The 25,500-nt window shown below is 38.2% G+C and overlaps 1 protein-coding gene across 13 annotated transcripts in view; it reads left to right on the plus strand.

Moving 5' to 3' along the window:
• Positions 1-25,500, plus strand: part of LARP4B (La ribonucleoprotein 4B) — a 50,209-nt gene that overhangs the window by 15,297 nt on the left and 9,412 nt on the right. For 4 of the 13 annotated variants that reach the window (XM_015853082.3, XM_085538939.1, XM_085538938.1 and 1 more), the window contains exons 2-13: positions 1,877-2,011; positions 13,673-13,820; positions 14,038-14,199; positions 14,977-15,058; positions 15,528-15,664; positions 16,227-16,330; positions 17,996-18,106; positions 18,591-18,644; positions 18,983-19,192; positions 22,276-22,382; positions 22,899-23,153; positions 23,486-23,531. In XM_015853082.3, coding sequence (XP_015708568.2) covers positions 1,931-2,011; positions 13,673-13,820; positions 14,038-14,199; positions 14,977-15,058; positions 15,528-15,664; positions 16,227-16,330; positions 17,996-18,106; positions 18,591-18,644; positions 18,983-19,192; positions 22,276-22,382; positions 22,899-23,153; positions 23,486-23,531 — 1,497 coding nt within the window. In that variant the 5' untranslated portion in view covers positions 1,877-1,930. The other 9 variants (XM_032442986.2, XM_085538934.1, XM_032442985.2 and 6 more) reach the window with 7 other exon arrangements.

Below are 25,500 nucleotides of genomic sequence, written 5' to 3' on the forward strand. Positions count from 1 at the left end.
CAACTTGAAATTTCTCACGCAAACCACCAGTAATGGGAATATTGCGGTCATCTGCCAAGTTGACTATCAACTTACCTACCTTCAGCCAAAATTAATGATTTAGCTGAATATTTTGTGCTTGATGGCTGCTCAGCCAAAGATTTACAGGGCATATATGTGCTGGAACTTCATTCTTTTTGTTGGCATCATGTGATCTAAGTTTTTTTTCCTGCCCCAGTCTGTGGACTTAAGAAGTACTGATGCAAATGCTACATATCCAGAACACGCTGAACAACATAGAAGGGAATGGGAATATAAGATACTCAGGTGATGCAGGGGCATGTAAAGAAGTACATTGATTTGGGGATTAACATACAAAGCATAAAAAGTTATTACTGACTGAAACGTAGCAGAGTTTCTGTAGGGTTTAGCTGGTGGATGTAGACTAAGGTGTGTGCCCACAGTTAGTGTAAACTGATGTAGATTATGTGGAGCGAACACAAAATGCATAAGTCTTGTATTCTTTTTAGAAAAAAAATCTGAAATTTTAGAGGCTAAAACCAATTTCTTTAAAGAACATTAACAGGAGCTTTTAGCAAGAAGCCTTCTTTAGTGTTAATGTGTGTACAGCTTCCCATGCGTGGGTTTGAACAGCTCAGAATTGTGCTATTTAATGCTTGCTTTCAAAAAATTGCTTTCATCCAGTGGATAACTTTCAGTTATTAAATAGAATACAAGCATCCCAAATGAATTCCAGACTTCCTCCAATTTAGACTCTGTGAATGTGTGGGGCAGGGCAGTTCTTGATTTCTTTTGCTTTTCTTGTGTATTTAATTTCTCCCATATGTGAATAGCTTCTCATTGAAGAGGAGTTGGTGGGATGTTCAAATAGAACAAACCAAAGTTTGGGTGTTTGAGTGATGTAGTGTGTATTTTGCTCTCACAAACATGTTTTTGATGTGTTGACTTCTGACTAAACCAGTTGCATGAGGAACTTTTGCTTTCGTCTGTTACGAAATATAATGTGGCATGGATTCACTGGAAGGTCATAAAGCCATATATTGACTGGAATGTGTTTTTATCTTTAGGAGTCCAGGTACCATAAATGGAGTTCATGCAAATAAGGAGTGTAACTGTACTGTTGTCTTCAGCGTGTTGCCAAATTTTTATTTCTAGGAGAATATATAAATGAAAAAGTGTATTAGAACTTGTTTGTAGTTCTTATAGAGGAGAAATATTTTAAAATCACCCTGATTTACCTCCTAGTGTTTACTTTCAAGACTTCATAATTTCATTAAGCTTTTACTTTATGACTAAGTGTGTCTTAAAATAACAGTATTAAGTAATAGCCTCGAATTTCAAAGCTAAGACACTCAGACATCCAACTCTATTCACTTCTCCACTTGTCAAATCAAATAACATTTTAGGATGATGAAGAACAACTTGTTGAGCTTTGCTAATATAGCAGAAGTGTTGTAACAGCTTCCTACAATTTGTGAAGATTAAGCGATTGTCAGAGTAGTTGTAGAAGACAAAGGCTGGTTTGTGACTGGAATGCTCCGATAAGTTAAATAAATGTACCAAGAGGTGTAAAGAAGGCATGGTCTGAAAACCAGTCTGAATAATTAAGGTGAGAATGAAATGAAACTTTTCCCCCTGGATTTTCCTCAGCCAGTGCAATGTAAGTGTTCTGCTTGCTGCTCATCTGCATTCCAAAGGCTGCCAACTACTAGAAGCTATATGGATGCCCTCTGCCACAAATTTTTCCCCAAACACATTACTGACAGTTAGAGTTTTTTTGGCTGAATCACTGTGTTACTACATCGGGGTAAGGCTGTGAATTCTCAGAACTATCCGCCACCACTTATGGAATCTTTTTGTCTTTGTATTTCCACAGCTTACAAAAGTGACCAGTAAAGTTCTCTCTGAGCAGCCAAAAAGCAGACAGCTCATGACTTCTGATCAGGACACTAAAGTTGTGGCTGAACCGCAGGTGCAGCAAGTGCAAGAAGTTAAAGACGGTTCTCATCTAGTAAGTATTCTAATTATAATTCCCATCACATAAGTGTTGAATGAAGGAGCTTTTTTTGTATGTCTTAATCAGAATTGTGTCTTGGTGTTTTATAAGTCGGTTTGCAACATAAACTATTAGGGCGAAGCTGTTGAATGCAGCTATGTCTCCATACCTGGTAGCAGCCTTAACTTTTTTATCAGTTCCATGGATGATATAAACTACATATTACAGCAGTTTTCAGTTGTTACAGGTCTTTTTGGTTATACAGGAATTGTATTACCAGCCTTGAGTTAATTTCTGACTCATTGATTAATGGATTCCCTACATTTTACTCACATTAATCATAACTTATAGTAGTAGTTACCCTTAAGAATATGAAATTGCCTTTTATAACAGGAATTTTGCTCTGTAAGTTCTGCCAAATGGCATTTGTTGCTGTTTCAGTGTTGCTGTGCAGGATCCAGTAAGCTGTGCCTTGGGATGCTTTTGGCAGATCACACAGCAGATAGTACTGCGTTTATAAATGTTACAGTAGATGGTTTTAAGTAGATTAAATACTTGATTTGTGTGTAAGCTTTTCTCAGAAAATGGTTTGGTAGTTGTATATTGAGAGGAATGTTCCCAATTGGGATGTCTTTAAGAGTTTGGCTTCAGTGTATATTGTGCAAGTGCTTAGTCTGTGCTATGCATTAGAGGATGCCTGCTGCTTAACCTTACTTGGCAGCAAACACTAAGGAGCTGTTGGTATTTTGGTAACTCTTCTACTCTGTTATACCTTTCTGTTCCTCTTTTTTACAGTACAGCAATAAACTGAGCCTACCTTTGTGCCATAAAAGTTGGGTATTTATTATTATTATTATTATTATTATTATTATTATTATTATTATTATTTTATTTCTTGGAGTTAACATTCTGAGCAGCACTTAGGAGTTCTGGAGCAGTTGTTTTGCCACATGCTTCAGTTTGCTTATAAGCCTGAGTAAGAAGCTGTTGCAGATGTGCTTCAGAAGCTTGCAGCAACTTTGTGCACTTTTAACAAGTGCATTAATATTAAAGATGGTTTAATCTTAACCTTGATGCCAGTTCTTATCATTTGGAGTACTAAATTATTTATAAAGCTAAGTGGGAATTTGGGTCTAAATGTCAATTTCACTTATTTATTTGGAGAAAGAGGAGAAAAAAAAAAACTAAAACATTGGAAAGTATGTTTTGCCAGTGCTTCAGAACTTCATTATTTACAAGTTTCTGGGAGCAGTGTTGTATGTGAGTGTACAGACATTCATTCTTCTCTGTCCAAGGAAGTCTCAAGTAGGAAGGAGAAAAGCTTCTGAAATAAATTCAATTCTGTTTAGCAAGTGCATGCTTCAGGTTAACTGTTCTTTCTCGTTTATACTTTGAGATCAGAGCACTAGGTATTTCTATAACAGACAAGATTTATCAAAGAATGTCCCATGTTTGAAGGGACACACATGGATGGATCATTGAGAGAAAATCTTGGCTCTGCACAGGACTGCCCAGAATTCAAACCTTATACCTGAGAGCAGTGTCAAACACTTGAACTCTGGCAGCTTGGGGCCATGACTGCTTCCCTAACCCCCCACCTGCTGCTCCCCTGACAGCTCCGTGCTGTCCCCTCAGTCAATGTTGCTGTCCCTATAGAGGAGAGCTCAGCACTGTCCCTCCACTCACTGTGAGGTGGGTGGATTTATGTCTTCAGTGATCACTGCTCCACATGTGTTTGGTGTGAAGTCACGCTGCCATGGAATCTGGAGATATCTTCAGGAGTCTTTTTAAACATACTTAAATGTGCTGAATTACTTTCCCCAGCTATTTTGGCTGTGCTATTCTACAAGGATCCCGTGATGCTTGGTCCAGGTGGTTTTTCTGGCACTTTGAGAGATAAGCCACAGAATTTGTACTAAGAGTTTTCAGGCACTTGGTCTATTTTCTCTGGCAGGATCAAAACTCAGTGTGTTATTTACTGTTAGTAATGCTGAACTGATAGTAATTACTGTTCAACCTGAAGTTTTGATGTTGTGACTAATGACGTAACCCTTCAGAAATAACTTTCCGAGGTTACTTACTTAGTGATGTAGAGGTTATTTGTTTACTAGTAGATGTCAAAGTCTTTCAGATGCCCATAAGGCAGTGTATGCTGTTTAATGCCTAATGTGGTTTGATTCTAAACCTAATGTGGTTTGTTGTAACAACAGTTTGATTTTAGTAGTATTCAATGGCAGAATTTTGGTAGCTTTGCACATAAGTTGACTGAAAGAAGTTGGCAACTTGAAGATCCTCCTAAACTGCTTTTTAATATTAGCTTTCACTTACAAATGGGAGGGTTCAACCTCTACTGCTGTACCACCGCCATCTGCCTCAGATGTCATGGGCCAACGTAATAAACATGGAGGCATTAATTTAGAAGAACTCCTTTTGCTTCCTAAGATGCTTATTTTGGAGTACATATGAAAGGATATCTTAGATTTAAGAGCTTCTAGGTTACATTCAAAAATTATTCTGCAATCCATTCAAGAAAAAGCCTGATAGAATTGAAAGGAAACTGAGGAAATGTTATTTACTAATTTGATGTAGGGCCATGTGTAAAAGCTGAGCAAAAATTCAGTATAGTGTATAATAGTGATCTCTGGTCATTTAACAATACATAGTATTACAGTATGTGCCAATTAAGAGTGAACTGCTAACAGTTTGTGTAACATGTAGGTGATGTATTTAATAATTCAAGAGGTCACAATTTGCTTTAAACAAGAGATGGGAGGATTGTCAACATCTTGAAGCATCAGCACTGCCCAGTGTTAGGATTTTCTGTCATGTTGTAACGTTCTGTTCAGCTATTTTCCTGAAACCTTCAGCCTTGACATTGGGATGTCTACTGTCATCCTGCTCTGCTCTTTTGCTGTGACTGGTGGTCGGCATAACATCACATATTAGCTTTGGAGGGCAGGGTAATGGTTGTTTAAGGGCTGATCACAATTGCATGACTTAGCATCATTTATCATCTTAGTAAAATGTTAGAAGGTTGTAGTGGCTGTAGACATGAATGTAGACTGAAGATACACTACTACTAACAAGCACTTTGATTTGTGGCTTACTGCGTAGGTGTGTGTTGGATATAGGACTAAAAATTATAAGTTGTTGAAGTTGTGATAGTGCTGCTTTGGAGCAGTTGTGTTTCCACCCTTCCTAATCCAGCTCTGAAGTGGTAGAGCAGCAATTCTTTTAGTCTCAGAAGTGCTTTTCAAATCAGGTGGAGGTGTTTAGCCTACACGGAAGGCTTTTAAGACTTATTGAGCTTTCCAAGTTGAGCAAACAACCTCAGGTGATGTAGTGCAAGAGCACTGTGGGCAAATTCTGCTTAGGTTTCTCATGCTTTTTTTTTTTATTCTGATCCCACAGTAAACATTATTGAGAAATGAGACCTGATGAATATGCACTGTAGGTGCTTAAAAATAGAAATAGTATCTAGAACTCTTAGATAAAACCAAAGGAACAAGTACAGAACGTGCCTTTGCACATAAGGAGAAGAGTATGGAAAAACTAGAAGGACCCTCTGTTTGTCTGAACTGCTGCTCACGTTTTCTCACCATTGGTTGATAGCAGAACTGCTTGCTAAGGCACAGGAACGGTGTCCTTTGCCCAGAACTAAGAGCTGAGTTCTTCTCCAAAAACCTTGTACTGTGTCAGGGAGGGGAATATTGTGTTAATTCTCCACTTGACAAAGAGTCATCTGAATAGTTATAGAATTTGCAAGTAGTAATGTGACTTAATGCTGACACTTAAAGCAGTTGAATTGTTTGCTCGTGCCATTTCTTTATAAAAAAAAAAATCCTCTTAGAATCAATCCCTCCCCCTTTCCCTGTACTTTGTTCCAGGGAATGCTTAAGAGAAGCGGCTTGGCATAGCTGTGAGTCTGAGCCAGGCTGGATACCAGCATGTTGAATAACTTTGTCCCAGGGGTGAATTAAAAAAAGTGCAGCAGATGGCAGCAATGATGCATCAGACTTCCTATCCTTGAGAACAAGCTATCTGTAGGCACTTCTGAGTCTTCACACATTAGATAACCTGGGGGCAGAGTAGTCTTCCTCTTTTGTTACTCTGTGGTTCCAAAGCAGACTTGCTGAGGAGGGAATGCATTTATTTCCTGGCCAATTCTGTAATCTTTGTAATGGCCGGAGGATTAGTGGTGAATAGGAGTTCTTGGAAGTTAACCAGTGTGGTTCTTAGTCTGCTGTATATGGCATTTAAATATACAGTAAGGGCTTTAGAATCCGAAGTGTCGTTTTCTTTGATTAATTTGTTCTGGGAGCAGAACCTCTGGAGAGCAAAAGCTACAAGGGCAGCTGTGTTATGGCTTTACATGTTTTTTTGTGTTACGCATACAAGTAAGTTAAGAAACTGAGAGGGCTGCTCTGAAAGTAGTGCTGCCTGTTTTACCATGTTGGCCCACAATGTCAGAGGCGTGTTGGTGCAATGGCAGTAGAGGTTGAACCTTCCCACCAATATCCCTGTTACATGTTGCTGCTGTGTGACAGATAACAACAGAGGGGCAGCCTGACAGAATGTTGTCTGACATGGAAGTGCGTATTGAAGCAAAGGTTGGGAATTGAATTCATCCACACAGGAAGAATTGCACCCATTGACATTCACTGATGTTTTCTGGATGTCTATGAAGAACACAGAGTGGATGTGAGCACAGTGAGGTGATGGGTGGTGTGTTTCAGCAGTGCTGGTGCAGGTTTTCATGAGCGTGGCATGCAGGCTCTTGTTGGTTGCTGGTGAAAAGATCCTTAGCATAGCTAAGGATGGTGACTGGGTTGAAAAATAGGGCTTTGTAGCTGAGAATTTGCTCTGTTAAATAGTGTTATTGTGCTCTTTGTATCTGTTGCAGTTTCCATGGAAATAAATAGGAGGCATTACTTTCAGAGCATCCTTCATACTTGCAATAATGTAGTAGATTAATTCTAGTTATCTGAAAGGCAGCTGCTTTAATTAGTGTAGTACCCTTGTGTATTGCTATGAATACAATGGAGAAAAGCTACCATGCTAACTTCTCTCTCTAATTCAAGTAGATCTTGATTAAGCTTGCTATAAGGTGTGTAACCAGTTGGAAAATCTCTCTTGGTTCAGCATACTGCTGGAATAACGTTTGAGATGGGGTACTCCCAGGCCTGTCTTGTCTTGCTTTCAGCATGTTTGGAGCACTGGGGTAGGGCAGTGCTGTGGTGGTTGTGCTCTGCCACTCAGGGGGAGACCCAGATGGGAGATAACAGCATCGTATTGGAGGGGATGTCTAAACGATGTAACCTTATCTAAAAGCAAATGTAAGAACCACGCTGTTCAGAGCAGAGTTTAGGCAGTGTTAGATTATTTTTTTTAATGGCTGTTTATTTTTGATGGAGAATATATATATATATATATTTAATTTATGGAGGGTCTTAGAGTAGCAGAAGTCCTCAAATACTTACAAATGTATAAAGGTGTTCTTTTCTGACTTCTAGAAGGAACTCGGTTTGCATGCAATGAACAGTGCTTACACTGATGACTGACTTCTAGTCTTTGGAGGTTTTTTATGTTAAATAATGCCCAGTTTTGGGGACAAGCTCAGTGTAATTAATCCTGCCACAGTTCCATGAGGTGTGTGTGTGACTGTGAGCCCACTGCCATGGCTGGAGCTCTCAGACGAGGCTTTTTTTTTTTTCCATGCAGATAACAATTAAAAAAAAGCCTTGGAACAAAATTAGCTTCTGATAACGTACAGTGACTGTTCAATGGAATACATGAGGTCTTATCTATCTTTAGCCTGTTTTTCCTAAAGAAGTAATCTCGGTGTAGATTCAGCTGTAAGAGAGGGAGCGAGAAGGAGGAAATGGCACGGAACTTCTTTGATGTAATAGCTGCTACTAGTTGAGCCTTTAAATCGGGTTTAAACATGTGAAGCCAAACTGCATTGTTCCTTGTACATAAAGTGGGAGTCACGTTGGGCTGGAAGGCAAGCAGATTTTTGGCACGCAGACGCTGTGGAAGATGCCATTTAAATATTTTAGTAATTTAGATGAAGGAAACTTCAGGAAATTAAACAATGGAAGTTCGTAAGTCTTAGTAATACCTGTAAACAGACTGTAATCTCATTAGGAAAATTATTTGGCTTGAATGTTACAGTGCATATGATGAAATATGAAAACATTGCTCAGCAACTGGGATTTGGACTTTGAGTGGCACTGACATATGAACCCCTGCATGGTTTTCAAGTACGCTATTTTTGGCAGCTGGGTGTTGGCTTGTCTCCTCAGTAGCAGTAGAAAGTTAGCTTAGTGTATAGAGGAGGGTGATTCGCAATGAGAAGGCTCCTTTGACACTAATTAAACATGGGCTGCTGCTTCAGTAAGGAGTTGAGTAACAGTACGAGTGAGGAGAAAACTGGCTTGTTACAAAAACCTGAGGAAGAGGAAGCGCCAGACTCAAGGATAAGTAAAACTTTATCTTCAATTTTAGGAGCAATAGAAAGGAAGAATCTGCGTACAGTGGGAAGGACGGTTAATGGGGAAGCTGCTGTAGCCGGCATTGAATGCGTTTGTACAAATGATTGCGCAGTGTCCAGTTCTAAATCTGGGCCCTGGGATAGAAAAGCAAAATATAAGTCATATGAAAGTATGGAGAACAGATCCTGTGAGAGCACTAAGAGAGCATATGACAGACCTTCTGGCTTCTTTAATTCCTTTAGTCACCTTCCGAAGGTCTCGGGAACATACAGAAACTTAGAGAAAAGTGAACAAAATGAAGATGAGGTGATTAAAAAAGATGCATCTGAAAAATCTAAGAGTAGTCAGCACGTGAACAATACAGAAAATAGTAGTAACAGTAATAATGAAAATGTAGCTGCGGAAGAGCAGTGCTCATTTGGTTGTGTTTCCACTTCTCATATGCCAGTCATCATGGACAGTGGCTTACAGGATGAAATGTCCTTAAATAGAAATTTCCAGGGTGATTATGCATGCGACCATTCAGTACAGAACAAAATAGTAGTTAATGTTGAAGGTGATAGGAGTGACAACGTACAAAAAGTTTCAGGTTCAATTAGGCAGATGTCTCCAACCTTCTCTTATCTTGATGCAGACAACAAACAACATACAAAAGAAAGGGAGTTCTACAGTATTTGTGTTGTAGATGCTGAAGATCTGAAAGGGGACGAAGAGGGGCCAGCTACCATGCATGAAAAGATTGCAGCAGACGTAGATAATTCAGCTGTTACTGATGAAGGAATGCACAGCATGGCATGGCCTCTAGACACTGGGAAGGAATTTCCAGTGCGACAATCAGCACAAGTGGAAGCTAAGCTTAATTCACATAAGGAACTGTCTGTGTGTAAAAATGAGGACAGATCAAATGTGGAGAATAAGGAAACAGAGGAATATTGTAGCGTGGTCATCCAGTCGTCTTGCAATAGCTCACTGCCTGACAAATGTCAGATAGATAGGTTAAACACGGACAGCGTAGTAACAAATGGCTTAGGAGGAAAAGAGTGCAATGAAGTTGTCCTTGAGAATCAACAGGAGGAAGAATATGACGTCTGCAATGGTAGATCTTGTGATTCTGTAAAAACTATTGATTCTGCTGGAGAGGACCAATACAGCCCTAACTCAGAACACATGAAACGTGTTTGTGGTTGTATTTCTAATGTATCATTAAAAACTGAAGTGTGCAATTCAGGAAAAATTGAGGGAGATAATGATTCTGATTTTGTACTGAATCGTTTAAGCTTGCATTCCTCAGGTGTTGTAAAGGAAGAAAACAATAAGCAAGTGGTAGAGAATATGAGGGGTAACTTTAAATTATTAGAGTTGCATGAAACAGACAGTGATTCTTTTTTGATGAGTCAACGTGCAGAAAAATGTGCTGAAGAATGCTTCATCCTAAAGCCAGGAAGTGAAGAAAACCCTTCTGTGGAAGAGAGAACATTTCAAAGCGTGTGTTACAATAGCCAAAATCTTGCACCTGGCTCTAGTGAACACCGCAGTGTTTTGGAAGAATTCTTGAAAGATAAATGCACAGGTACAGTTCTGCATAACCTTGAAACTCTGAATATGACTGAAATGCATGAAAGCTTGGAAGAGAATTCTGATTTTCAAACTCAAATTAAGGATTGTTCTGAAAACAAGGTGCCAGCTGAGGTGGTGTCCCTGCAGAGTGTAGAGGAAGATGTCTGTGTGAGAAGCACCGAGGTAAAAGACAACGTGCTTGAAGAAGCTGGTAGCTTCAGCAGAACTCAGTCATGGGTAAGTGGTGGTACTTTGTCATCTCATGAACCACATAACACAAGAACAGATGAAATAGTCCTACAGAAAAACAGCGTAGAATTTCAGACTTCACAACAATCAAAAGGGAATAAAGGTAAAGTACACAGCTTTTCAAATTCAGATAAGGAAAGCAGCGTCTCTTCTGTGTCTGTGGAACATGAGGATGTGGACAAAATGGGCTTGAACTGTAGACAAGATAAACAGCAGGATGTGTGTTCCTTCCATGCAATGGAAAGTCAATGGAATGCAGGGACAGACCTAACCACAATAGCTGGGGATATAATAGAATCTGTGAAACAGACAAACTCTGAAGTTCACCCAAATGAAACAATTAACAATGAGGCAGAAACTGCAAAACAGAATTCTGATGCTAACATGGCTGATCATGACAGCAACAGCTTAAATTTCAATAAGGACTCAACTCATGATAGAAGTACTTACTGTAAGTACACTTTACCTGTAATGCTGGACAACTGTTTGTGCAGGAGTGGGAAACTGGTAAATGACTCTAAAACTCTTGAAGATACGGATAATCTTTTTCATAATGACTGTAATTTTTTACCTTCGTTGTGTCAAAATTCATATTTTCGTGATCATGATAAACCAGTGGCAGAGGATCAGAGCTCTAACCATGTCAGTCCAGAACCAGAATTTGGGAATACTCAAGTTTCTTTTGATCCATTTACTGAAATACAACCAGAAACTCCTGAAAAAAGTGTATGTGGCATAAATGAATGTGATCTTCAGAATGAAGTAGAACACTGTGTCAGTATCCACTCCAAGGAGAAAAATCTCACTGTTTCTAGTTTGTCATCTGGTGCTGTGGAAGCTTTTACCACTGGGAATTTAGAGCCAGAAGCTGAGACTACTGAACTAAAAGATGCCGGTTACATATTAAACGATCCTGTGAAAGACTCGACCACAAGTTGTGACCACATGCAGTCAGATCACAAGGTTTTCTCAAACAAAGAGCTTGGAGTTTCTGTTGACCCAGAGCAGGTAGACAAATATGCTGCTACTCCTTCATATGAAATTCACAGTACTTGTGCTGTTGCCAGAGGATTTCAGGGAGTGAAAAGTGAAGAGTGCGTATTAGATCCAATGGAAGACGTATCAAGTAACCAAGGATATTCCTATAAACTGGACAGACAAAATCCCCAAGTTGAAATGTGGTCACATCTTGTAAGTGTCCCAAGTGGCAGCGCTGATCTGACAAATGGGCTGTTTGCTGACACTATCACTACTGGTAATGGTGAATTCCTGATGGGCTTCTTATGGAATAATGCAATTCTTAACGGAACTGTAAAGAATGACAGCCAATATATAGATGGTGAAAGCTTCCAGAACGAACCCGAGGATCTAACAGGTGCTTCGTATGCAGTGGGAAGATACCCTTATCAACTGCTGGCTCTAGAGAATGTTGGTATTTGGGACTGGCAAGATAAAGATGAATGTGTAAGTATTCTACACAAGTGATTTGATGTTAAGTCTTAAGGCTGGAGCTTAAATTGAAATCAACCAAGTCAAACTATGTTTTCATTAAGTAGTTAACTTTTCATATGTTTGGTTTTATTTTATCCTGAAGCTGGCTTCTCATTTCTTCCCTTTGCAAAGCAAAGCAGAATGTAAGAGTCTAAAATATGACCAAATATTGATGTTTCTTTTCATTTTTGATTGTTTTCCTTGTCTGAAACCTTGAATGCCTTGGGTGAGGTATCTTGATTGCAAGTTCTCAGTTCCTGATGAACTTGAGGTGAACACTTCACTGTGTGGAAGGCAGTTAACTGTGCTCTTTACCTTCATATTGGAGAAGATGTGTGTGGATTTCCTGAAGTCTTAAAGTTCTTGCTTGCTAGCAGTTAGGAAACCTTTTGCTCTTTTCCAGAGGTCTTTTTCCAAAGTGCTGTGGAAACAAATGACTGCAGGAGAAGCATGGGGGATGAGCCAGACTGCGTCTTGGCTACTTGGGTTAAGAAACAAACAAACCCAACCTGTGGCAGCTGCTGCTCTTCATCCTCCGCCTTTGGGCAGAGCTACTGTGTTTTATTGTTCTCCGTACCAACCATGTTACAGCAGCTGCTCTGACCTTGCCCAGCAGTTGAAGTGCCAGAAGCAAATCGCATTAGCACTTAAGTTTATCTGCTGGGGAAGCTGTTTGCATTTAATAAAATGGAAACTAGTAGCACTTGCTGTCGTTTTTGAATCCTTACTATGGAAGAATCAATGTGCAACATGTTTTACCAGCGCTTTCTCTGTCACTCAGTACATGCGTTGAAGTTGAGATCATTCTCCTTGGATCTCTTTTTTTTCTTTTTTTTCCTCTTTTTTTTCTTTTTTTTAAACATTTTGGCTATGTTTTCCACACACTGTGATAATAGCCTGGATGTGAATGTTTGGAATAATCAAAGCTTTGTGGAGATTTGAAGTGCTTGTCCTGAACGAGGTAATATTTGAAGCATCCCTTAATTCACTAAACAAATGAAAGTAAGTATAAATAGTATCTGATTTCATGAGCAATGCTCTTTCTCAACACAGTAATCATATTAACATGTGCCAGAGATGTGGGCATGGAATAACTTCATACATTTTGCTTGAGCGGTAGCAAAACAAGACAAAACTGTCTTGTGCTATTGGTGAAAATACTGTAGTTGCTGGCACTGCAGAGAGCAGTCTCTGAAGTGCAAATATAACCATATATATATAGTGGTTATATATCAACATACATTACCATTAAATGTAACTGTTTCTAGTCCTGGTCAAAGGAGGTAGATGGAAATTGTTTAACTGAAACTGTTAACTCCTTCCTTTTTCCTATATGGGAAAAAATTATAGTAAATTTTTATTAATACTCTGCTTATTTCTGTCAATAACAATACTTATTACTTATATCTCATTGTATCCATTTTTACCTAATACTTCCTTAAAACTCTTGCACGCGACTGAGTCTAAAGGGAGACCAAGCGTGGTTTTATATTTTCTTCTTTAAATGTTCTTTTGCAGAAACAGAATGAAACCATTGTCAGTGTTAATGTATATTAGAGACCTGCTTAAAGTCCAGTACAATTACTAGGCTAGTACTAGTTGTATTAGTTTGTTAGAAGCAAAAAATGAGTTCTTGTTTGCTGCTTGGCTGATCTTTTCTGGTGTTTTGTAATCTGAGCAATGAATTCTGTGCTGTACAATTAAGTTACTTTTGTACCTGAAATTACTATTGGACTTGAGTTGGTATACCCAGATATGAAAAAAACTGATGTTTTTATATTGAGATGTGCATCTGATACTGTTCTTTGTAACTATGTACATATAAGCACACAGGTATGTGCTGTGTATCCATGAAGTGTGTAACCAAAAGAAAATTCTTTTGTAGGAGTCAGCCAAGGTTTCCGAGTTAAATCCTAATGCAAAGGTGTGGGGAAATCATATGTTACATTTGGAAGCAAGTGGTGCCACTGATGGTAGCGTGAGCAAAACGTGGGAAGAAATACCTGACCAGCCTCCAGATTCGTGTAAAGAAGGTAAAAATCATATTGTCTTCAGCTGTTGCTCAAGCAAGGGTTAAAATTCAGTGCAGAACCTTTTCAATTTCATAGTTTAAAAAATTGAATGCTACCATGCAGGCAAATCTTAGCACTTCAGATTTGATCTCAACTACTCATGTGATGTTACTGCAATCAGAAGGAAGATTTTTTGAATGTATGAAAGTGAGTGTTACCTCTCTGATCTCCATTGCAGGACTGGATGCAAAAGGAGATGGTGACAAAAAGCATCAGAATGCGGTGCTGACAGAGCTGCAGGAGTCATCGCCAGCTGTTTTGGTGTCAGACCAGACAGATATGAACTCTTTGGCTCTTGATCATTCTGAGTATGAGTCTATGCATGAAACCACCCAGACAGGTAACAGAAAGCATCTCCTTTTTGTTTTGGGCTTAGGCTTGTTTGCAACCAGACTTTTCCACAAGATTGGCCTCCTGAGCTACTGTACAGAAACAATTATAACTTGTGGATGCAACTCATTCATGTCTTCTGAAATGTTATTTAGAATGCAGGTCCTTAGCGTGTTTACACTGAAATATGTACATATCTAAAGCTTCATATTTGGGTCAGGCACAGAGGTAAAATTCACTTAATACTTTCACAGATATTAATGTGGTGAAGTAAAGATCCACCTTCTTCTTAAAACTCTAACATAAGCAACAACTCAGTCTCATTTCTTTGACTTCCCTGGTTCACTAATGTTGTTAACAGTTGTAGTTTATACCAGATGGTATGTTCTAAGAAACTTCTGGAAATTAGTGTAAGGATTAAACTGCTTATATTTCATGGGACTGAACGTCTGCTAGATGCGTATAGGATTACTATTTGAACTGAGGTGAGAGGTGAGGAAAAGCAAAATGTGCTGGGTGTTTCTGTTGATTTGAAACTGACTTTTCTGAATTACTGTATTAGGAACTTAAAGCAAGGCTGAGACTGAGACAGGATTTGCCTTTGCTTTGCTTGCTTGCATTGCTTGCTTGCTTTTTTCTTGGGTTTAGTCAGCCAGAAACTGGTTAATTTCATAAGACTGAAAGACAGATGTGAGTTAAATGGGTTCAGTATTTAGTGTCATGTTTGAAGCTGCTCTTCTAAAGCTGTTTCAAATTTGAAGACTTGAAACTTTTTATTAAACTTTAGGTGGAAATGAACAGTTGCTGCCAGAAGGTCAGGAAGATCTACGAGAATTACTGAAAAAAACACTGGAATTTTGCTTATCTAGGTATGTATGGATGTAGCAGACTAGTGGACAACTAACAAGGTCCCATACCTATATGTTCTCAGGGCTTGTATCGCGTTTAATAATAATAATGAATCTTGAACACCTATTTTAGTAACACAGAACAATTTCTAATCTGTGTACTCCTGCATCATCATTTATAGTCACTTGAAACACTAAATGCTTTAGTGTTACATGCTTGTGGGGGTAAAGTGCTGCTTGAACGGGAAGATGCTGATACTGAAGAATGAAGGGGGTGGGAGGGGAAGAATACCATTTTCATAGTTTCTATGAGGCAAAACAAATGAACGTGGTAAGTGAATGTGCTGGAGAACAGGTGAAAACACTGAAAACACAGCTTACTGCAGGAGTCTGCCTTCTACTGTTCAATACTGAGCTTTTGTCTCAAGTTTATTAAAGATCAGAAAAAAGTTATGTCTATGACATGTCCCTATTTTTTTTCTCCCAACAGAGAAAATCTTGCCAGTGACATGTACCTTATATCACAGATGGACAGTGATCAGTATGTGCCAATAATGACAGTAGCAAACCTCGATCATGTCAAGAAACTCAGTACTGATATGGATTTGATTGTTGAAGTGCTGAGATGTAAGTAAAAATTGCTCAGTACTGGAAAGCATTTTGGTCATTGCTGTAGGACTCTATTAATCAAGATTTTCAGTATCTTTTTGTTGTTTGTCATATTGCAGTCAAATGTTATCCTTTTCCTATAAAGCTTAAAATAGAGTAAGCATCTTCAAATTTAGACTATCGCGCTTACAGTGAGATCTACTTCACATACGAAATATTGAGTAACTATCTATGTAAATAAGAATAACGTGAATTTAATTTCTCAGAAGGGGCAACTGAGTGTTACCACTAAGGTAGGAATAAAGAAAGAACAAGACTAGATGTGCAGCTTAAAAGGAATAGCTAATGAATTGGGTTTTCTTAATCTGAAAGAGCGGGAAGGATTTGGAGAGATTAAAGAATGTCTGTTCTGTTTCATATTTGAAATTATCAGCTGACTTCTATTGTTTCTTAATGTTAAATGTTCAAAAATATTCATTGCTAACAACTTTGTACTGTAAAACCGTGTCCACAGCTTCATCCTATCTGCCATGTTGTTACAATTGCTGACAACTAAAGTTATGTTTCTTTTCTCTCTTAGCGTTGCCTTTAGTCCAAGTGGATGAGAAGGGAGAGAAAGTTAGGCCAAATCAGAATCGCTGTATTGTGATTTTACGTGAAGTTCCTGAATCTACCCCCATTGAAGTGAGTAACTGTTCGATAAGGAATAATTGTCCTCATATAAGATTTGGAAGTTAGAATTTTATTTTTTTTCTCCAGCTTTCAGTAGGAATATTGTGTTTCTTAACTACTAACTGTGTTTCCATGTCTTAGTAGAGACTGAATAGCAAGTATTTGACAGAAGCATGTCACTCACAGGAATACTGCAGTAGAATCTGTAGCTCTACAGAGGGCTGAATAACTGACATGGCTGTGTTCAGTAGAGATTAGCATTGTTTTCTCAGACTCTGGCTTCTCTGTACGCGCTGAGCTCTTGGCTACTTGGATAAATAGCAAACAAAACTGAGGGGAGATAAGTCTTAGAATGGAAAACATCATTGCTGCATCTTTTTGTGTTAAAGTACTTAAAAGCTTTGCAGATATTTCCATAATGCTGAAGGTAAAGGTGTAAACAGGTTGCTAATGATCCCGGCTAGCTTATGGAACTAGTGTAAGAGTAGTGAGGTAGATTCTCTGAAGGTGTAAGTAGTGCTGCTACATTGAAAATGTTCAGTAAGGTAAATGGCCTTGATATACAGAAGCATAAAACAAGGTGCTAAAAGGAATCAGAGGGAAGAAGTTAAATGCATTATAAGCATTGCTTAAAAATACCTGTTGCTTTTAAATTTCTAAATGAAATTTAGCCTTTCCAAGACTGCCTAGCTTTTAATATCTTGAATTGCTTTTCTTGCTGTCACTGGTTTATCATGTTGGATATATTAGCATTAGGTAGTCTCTCTTAAATGCTTAAAAATAACGCTAGCAAAGTTACGAGTAGTCTTTGTTTTCGAAATAGGTGATTTTAGTGAAGTATTTTATGTACTGTGTTTGGATTTTTCCAGTCTGACAATTTTAGATTTAATCTTTCAAACTTAATGGGATATGTTTTCTGGCTTAGCATGGGCAGGCATTATTTAAGCGGCATGTTACAACTGCAAGTCTTCCCAAGCTGAATTGCTTATTGATGCTGCTTGTCTCCGTTCAGTGACAAAAATAAATAGTATGTGAAATAATTTCATAAAGTCTTAAGATGTGTTCTTTATATAGAAATTAGCACTTATATTATCTGAAAAAATCAAGTACTGCTCTCAGATATACCCATCTGTAGCCACTTGAGTTAAGGTGCGTGTCCAAACTTCTGCCAAAAGTGCAGCAGTCTCCTGTCCTGTGCAGTATGGGCAGGTTTCCATGATTCCATGGATTTGTAGACAAGGGAAATTCACCATTCACCTGTTGGATGCTGGTGCCTCATGATAAGAGGGGCCAAGAAAGTGATAGTAGCTGGTAGTGATATGGTAGCGATATGGCATGGTAGAGATAGGAAAGATAGAACAGCTTTGCAGAAGAATTTGCACTTGATGCCAAATTTGTCTCTCTCATTCACCTAAATTACTTATCCCCCCCAATCTCAAGGAAACAAGAAACTTCTTGTGACATGGCCTAGACAGTGCTTGTTTTTATTGCTCCTAACTAATGGGGAGCTTAGAGAGTTAACATTTGAACTTCAGAACAATTGCTCTCCTCAATTCCTGTTTTATAAGATGACAAGTACTTACAAGGAATTCTAGGTTATCATACTTCAAACTGCTGGTTTTTTCCTACTTTTTCTCACACACTTTTCTCTCTTTTTGTCTAAATCTCTTTCCTTAGGAGGTTGAAGCACTTTTCAAAGGAGATAATTTGCCTAAGTTTATCAACTGTGAGTTTGCCTATAATGACAACTGGTTCATCACATTTGAATCAGAAGCTGATGCACAGCAGGTAATGCTTTTTTTAATGCATTTTAGAATATAACAGAAAATGGGAAAAATGAAGGGAGGATTAACTGGGTCGTAAGCTGTATTACAAATGTATAAGAACTCTTAAAAAAAAAATCCTTTAAACATTAATGCTTCCCGTTAGCTAATACTCAGTTATCAGCATTATTAAATATAACTCTTTAAGTTTTATCTTGTTTGCATATCCTGGCTTCCTGGCCAAAGCAATAATTTTGTGTGTTAAGAGCATTGATATTTTACATGACGCATTGAAATGCTTTATTTGTAAGACTGAAAATCTTGTTTAAAACTACTGAAGCACTTCTGCGGTGATAACTTAAATCTCGCCAAATGCAGATTAAATACGAGGGTTTTCTGTAGCCTAACATTAACAGACCCTTCAAGAATTATTGTTTGCCTTACCCTGTCTAAACTTACTTGCCTTTGTTTAAATTATATCTGACAAATTTTGCAATGACTTTTTAAAGGCTTACAGATACCTTAGAGAAGAAGTGAAAACTTTCCAAGGAAAACCCATTAAGGTAAATAAAGCTTTATTTCATTTTTGTGCTTATGTTCTATTTTTTTTGTGGGGTTCCACTTAATGTTTTCTAATGTGGATTAAGGTGGTCCAATCTCAGCAAACGTTTGACCTATTGATTGGTTTTGAAATGCAGTGCATGCTATTATACTTCTCCTTTTCCTCCTTTCTGGCAGCAGTATGTTCAACCCAGCATCAGCAGGGAAGCATTCAGCTGTTCCTGCCTTCCTTGAAGGAGAAAGCAATGACTGACAAGTGTCAAGTGTGAGATCCGCTAGTTTGAACCACCCTGATTAAATCTGAAAGGCTGCTGTAATAAATAATCTATCTCCTTTGCAGGCAAGGATAAAAGCAAAGGCAATAGCTATAAACACATTTTTGCCAAAGAATGGATATAGACCTCTGGATATGAACATCTACACACAGCAGCGTTACACAACATCCTTTTACTTACCTCCCGTATACAGTCCCCAGCAGCAGTTTCCATTGTACAGTTTAATCGCTCCACAGACCTGGTCAACCACGCACAGCTACCTTGACCCTTCATTGGTAAGTCTCTTGCTTACAAAACAGTTTTGTTCTACTTAGAGTTGGTATTTTTGTTGTATAGTTTTGAGCTGTGCTCTGGGAAGCAGAATTATCCTGAAAATGAGATTAAGATGCAGATTCTTCTTGAAAAGCAGTTATTCACACTTCTCCCCCATGACTTACAGGATCAATTGAGAACAACATCTGGTGTCAAACTGGACTAGGGGTTCTCTTCTTGACTTTTTAGTTTTTGAGGCAGAAGTTCTTTTGAGAGATTCACAAAGCTTTCTTTTGTTAATGGCAAAGTAAAAATTGATTTCTGTAATGGTTTAAAGAACTTATTTAACTGAAACTAGGATATGTATGTGAATGTCAGAGTTCTGCTACGTAGTGAGTAAATTTCATATAATGTAAGGGGGGATAATGTAGCATCTTGATCTTAGTTGCCCCATTTGACGCATTCTTGAGTCAAAATGCTTTGTGGATGCTTTGTTTTTTGTAATAAAATATCAAACAATTTTTGTTATTTCAAAAAAAATTTGCTCTGAAAGTGATTAATTTTTTTAATTGAAATTTCTTAAAAGCATGATTTTTAGAGCTAGAGTGGTGGCTGTAAGTACTTTTATATATTCTGTTGGGGCATCCACTGCATCCTGCAGTGCTGCTTCTGCACTGTAACAGTTTTCTCTGTTTCTCATCTTCCTTTGTCATCCTGTGAAAACTAATATGAATATGATTTTCAGTTAATGACTTGGGGACTGAGGATGTCCTGTATTAGAACCCACTTGTCCCTTCCATAAGTGCCTCTTTGCTTGCAGCTAAAAGAAACTAGGGTAGCAGCGCTCAAAATTAGAAGCTTTTTTGAGGTTTTTGGCAGAGGATTAAAGTGTCCTTGAACAAACTTGAGCAAACTTCCTGTGTACTGAACAGCAAACTAATTAAAAAGTTGGTGTGCTGAACACTTCACATATAAGAAAGGCAGCCAGAGCCCTTGCAGGGGAAGGCTTTGTAAGGGGCATAAAGAATGTGGAGGAGACAAAGTAGTGCAGTGAACTCTGTTTTTTCCAAGAGACAGCCACCTTATTAAGCAGCAACTAAAATGAATGCAGTTCTTTGCCTAGAAATGCTACAATTGGCTACTATACAGTTTCACTGTGAGATACTGGAATAATCAGATGGCACTGGTGTAGAAGATGTAGATTAACTGACCACAGGTTCAAGCACAACACTGTGTGTATCTGTCTTATGTCATCCTGGAACTTTTTGTACCCCTATAAGCTTACTAGTCTTGGCTTCTGGGGGAAGACCAAAGGTTTGCTAGTACTGAAGATCTCTTATCTTTCTTAGTAAAAACAGAGAACTAACTGATAGAGCATTGTCTTGACTGCTGTTTCAGCATATTGTCATTAGTTGGATGCATTTCTTTTTGGCATTTGGCTACATTTTGCATACATAGATGTAGTGTGATCTCTCTTGAACCTTTGTGGTGATTGTATACCAATAGAAAGATCTATATTTGGGAATAAATTACTTGTGAGGAGAATAGGGACCAAGAAGAAACATGACACTTGCAATAATTTACATGAGATAGGATCAGAGTTTGCATATAGACTTGTGTACACGTGTACCGTAAGTTTCCATCCACTTCTGCTTCATCATAAATGCCATGACAGAACTTCCTCAACTCTAATTTGAGGTTCAGTGCTCTGTATTTGTGGAAATAGTTTTAATTCTCAAACTAGAGTGTGGCAACATGACTTCCAAACTGGAAAATTATGTACTACTTCATAAACTACCTCATAAAGTACCTAATGGCATTTGAAGAAAAAGCTGGATTGTGGTACTTTTAAAAATAGGTGTATGTTTGAGGAACTGAGTGTTTTTTGTGTGTGTGTAAATTATCGTTTTTGGTATTGTTGGAAAATGAACATTTTTCTCTCCACAAAGAGATCATTCGTCCATCTAAAGAAGGAAAGGATGTCTACTGCTTAATGTCACTTGAGTTAAATGAGTTATTTTCCTTTTCTACATCCTTTGTCACCATTCTCTTTCAGTAGCTGTTTGCTCACTTCATGTGAATTTTACTGTGTTCAAGTTGTAAATACCAAAGGAGAAACCACTTCAAACTAATGTTTTCATAAAACTTTTTTCTTTCATTAATCTCCAAAGTGTCTATTTTTGCAATGTAAGGTTGTGTTTGCTGTCAGACGTACTAGGTTAGGCAAACAGTAGTTTGGGATGGAAGCTCTTGTGTTTGATTTTTGTTTTATTGATTAGTGGTCTGTTCCAACTGTTGTAGGAAAGGCTGAATTAGCTTCAGGACCCATTTGTAGGAAACTGAGTGCCGTATTAGGCGTAGTCCCTGTCATCGTTTAATTATGTTTGGAAGGTACTATATTGAAGTTTATTCCAGAGCATGATGTAAACATTAATTGAAAATGTTGTCTTACTGTTCTGCATTTTATTTATGTGGAGAGAAGACAATGGCAAGCAATTGCTGTTATTCATAGTAATGTTTGAGTATGTTTCATTTAGACATGAAACAAAAGAAGAGCGTGCTAGTGAGATTGGGGAAGTTACTATGAACGTGCTTCATACTGAGGTATCTCGTCAGTATCGGACCTTGGCACGTACCCACAACCCAACAAATCTTTAGTAATGCTTTTTTCTTCAGAGAACAAGACAGTAAATCACATGTGAAGCGCTGCAAAGCAAAGATGATCAGGTGCACGTAACATATACTTGCTCTCTTGGCTTTATATAGGTGTCATGTGGAAGATGACAACAGATGGAGAAGGTTCATATTAAGGTTATTTTGCATATAAATAAGAAATACAGATGCATATTAGAGAACAGATGTGTTTCACAGTGTAGTGTGAGATAGGAGCATTACTTACAGCTGAGAGTTTTAGCTCAGTGTTTTTCAATGTAGTGTCAGTATTCTCAAATGAAACATTTAGTTACGAGACGCTGGGCAAATGCTCTATTACTGTTGGAAGCATTCTATTAAATACTTGTCCGCATAAAAGGGTATAAAATAAAAGTTTAAGAGAAAATGCTCAGTTTACTTTGATTATGAGCTTGCGTTTTATTTATTTATTAAGGTAACACCATTTCCAAATACTGGATTTATCAATGGATTCACATCTCCGACCTTCAAGCCTGCTGCTTCTCCACTGACTACACTCAGACAGTACCCTCCCAGGAACAGGCAAGTACAGCTATCTTTTATTGCTACACATACTACTCAGTTACCTGGCATGTGAGGTTTTAATCTGCTCATTTTAGAAACACCAGCAACTTGAAAATACTTGTAAAAGTGAACTTGATGCAAGGTTAAGTGATGCCAAAAGCCAGATGGTTTTGCTATTGTTAGTGAGGATGCTGTTTCTAGATGAAGATAGACCTTCTGAAAGCTGGGAACTTGTCTGCTCCACAATTTAACATACTCAGATAAAATAGTTCTGAACAATGGCAAGTGACCAGCGGGATTATTGATTTGGTATTTTCAGTTTGAAGTAGTTTTTAGTTACACCATAGTTGAAAGTACAATGGAAAAGCTAACATAATAGTTCACAAGGCCTGTTAAAATGAGTATTTGTTGTTCTTATAACTGAAATACACAACAGAGGGCTGAAGATTTTGCTTCTTCTGAATTCTGTGTGTGGACTTAGGCCTCAGAAGCTCTATCATAGTACGTATGTTGAAATGACTTTTGAATTTGTAGGAATCCTAGCAAGTCCCATATACGACATACAATACCCAGTGCAGAAAGGGGACCTGGGCTTCTAGACAGTCCTACAATATTCAACTTTTCTGCTGATCGTTTAATCAATGGCGTCAGGAGTCCACAGACGCGGCAGCCGGGACAAAACAGGACACGGATGCAGAACGCTACTACGAGTTACACCAAGAGGGAAGTAGGAACTGGGCGGATGGAACAGACCAGCGTTGACTCGTCTCCTGGTTTAGGTCGAGGAAGGTGAGTGTGCCCTGTAGTTGTCTTCATTGGAAGAGTCTTTTGCAGATGATCCTGCATTAGACTTCTGTCAATGTAGAATTAAGTGGGGGGTTCTGTGCAGTTGACACTGAGATACACGTTTAACTCAGCAGTTATTTGAAACCAGTGTATTCTTCCACTGACGTCATAGAAATCTGTATGTTTATATTAATGAGCTTGCTAGAAATCTTTACCTGAAACAAAGTTGTTGTTTTTTTCCTCTAGAATGAAGGTGAAATAATAATTAGAACTAATTTCACCTGTGTTCTACTCACATCAAGGCAGTGTTCTGATAACTGTTTTCTTTCCCTTAGGAAAAATTCATACGGCTACCGAAAGAAAAGGGAGGACAAATTCACAGTGAGTTTCATGATTGTATTCAACTGTAATTAAAGTAACAAGGGTAACAAGGCAATGTCATGGTTATTATATGGAATAGTAGATAAGATAAGCTGTTGCCCACAAACTGTGTGATTGAAGATAGCAGCTCATTAAATTCACGTGAATTTTCTGCAGTTGGATATCTGAGATAATTTTCCACACTTCTGGAATTCAGGGACAAAATTGAGATTGCTCTTTTGCCATTGCAGATAACTTCTGCTTTACTGTTATTTTGTCAGCATGACTGTGCGCATTCACAAAGGGCCAAGTGCCTGAAGTTTGAAACCCTTGAAATTTGACTATCATTCATGTAGATCATGAGAAATATTTTATAGATCAGGTCATATAACACATAGTTAGAATATTAGTTATGTTAGTGGTCAGTTCTATTTGTTAAATCTAACACCTCTCCTTGCTTTTCCCTTCCTATCCAAACTCAGAGGAGAGGAATTAAATGTAGTGCAATATGGACAAAAAGCTGTTTTTTTTCAGGACCCACATTGTCATCTTTGCTATTTATGGAGTGTGAAAGGTTGATTTTTTCCATACATAATTGGCACAGAGATATTTAGAACCACTAATGCTTGAAATGCTACAAGTTTTGTGAACTTAAATTCAAGGTGAATATCTAAATAGTTTTGATGCCTGGAAAGGCTGGTCTGGGCAGTGAGTAGAAGAAAAATAAATTTTTGTAGGACTTAAGTTCTTCTTGGCAATTCATTTTTTTTGCCACACATGGTTTTACCGACTTCATGAAGTCTTACTGGATTGTTTTATTATTAACAGATGCAAAGTAACATCACTTCATGAATTCTGACTGTTTCTCAAAGGTTTGGAACAGTTGCATTTATGCATTAGTGCCTCCTGCTGTTGTGTGGCTTAATGGGATGTGGATGAAAGGAACACTGGGGCTTTAGAAAGTATGAAAGGGACAAGTGGCTCCTTTTGGTTCTTGGCAAATTTGTTAAAGCTAGTGAGATCAGATTACACATGGGGTTGTCAGTACTAGTTTATTCTGTGCTTTCAGAGCTACTTGATGTTTTTTCTATCAACTTTCCCCTTTTTCCCTCTTTAAGAACAAGGAAGCAGTACAGGTTAGGAATGACGTATAAATGAGTGGAAAGAGAAGGGATTACCTAGGACAGCTAGTGAACAGAGAGGCTCTTTGTAATCAACTGACTCTAAATATAAAGTTAAAACACCTTTTAAAACTGAACTCATGATTTCGTTGGAGATCTCCTGTTTCCTTTTCTCAGCAGCAGACTTTAACTGCAGCCTGTTTGGTTGTGTTCACTCTAGACTTTTGGCCAACTAATATTTAATCTGTAGTGTCTGAGGCCATAGATATAATTACTCAACTTGTATTAATTCGGCTTCAGACTTTTATGCAGATGGCAGCTTAATTTTTATTTAAGTTTTTTCCTAGTCCTTCTAATTCAAGTCATTAATATATCCTGACTACTTCTCTCTTACAATGTCTTTTCAGGACTGTCTATTTAGGAGTATCTAGAAGTAGTATCTATTGCAGGACTTCTGTCCTGTTTTTGAAAATGAAGTGCTGTGATTTGAAATGCTGTTCTGGAAAGGAAAAGCTTGTCCCTCTTAGGATTTGAGCTAGGAAAGCATAGCTTCTCCCCACAACCTTTTGACAGATTATCTGACTCCTTATTTGGGCAGTTTTTAGCCTTCATTGCTGTAATGCTCAAAATCTGTGCTGTGAGGGGGATGCTCGGTCAGTAGCATCTATGAGAGTTGTTATTGTTCTTGCCTCTGTCTCTATTCTTTCCCTACTTCTCAATGTTTCACATTTTTACTGACATAAAATACAGTTTGAGATGGGACCTTGAGGGTTGTTTTATATCTTTATTGCTCTTACTGAAAAGGGAGAGCATAGAAAGAAAGCAATGTGACACCTTTCCCATTCTATGTTCAGAAGCATTGTTCTCAC

The sequence above is a fragment of the Coturnix japonica genome, chromosome 2 (genome assembly GCF_054131305.1).
Source record: "Coturnix japonica strain WE chromosome 2, WE-NBRP24, whole genome shotgun sequence".
Lineage (NCBI taxonomy): Eukaryota > Metazoa > Chordata > Aves > Galliformes > Phasianidae > Coturnix > Coturnix japonica.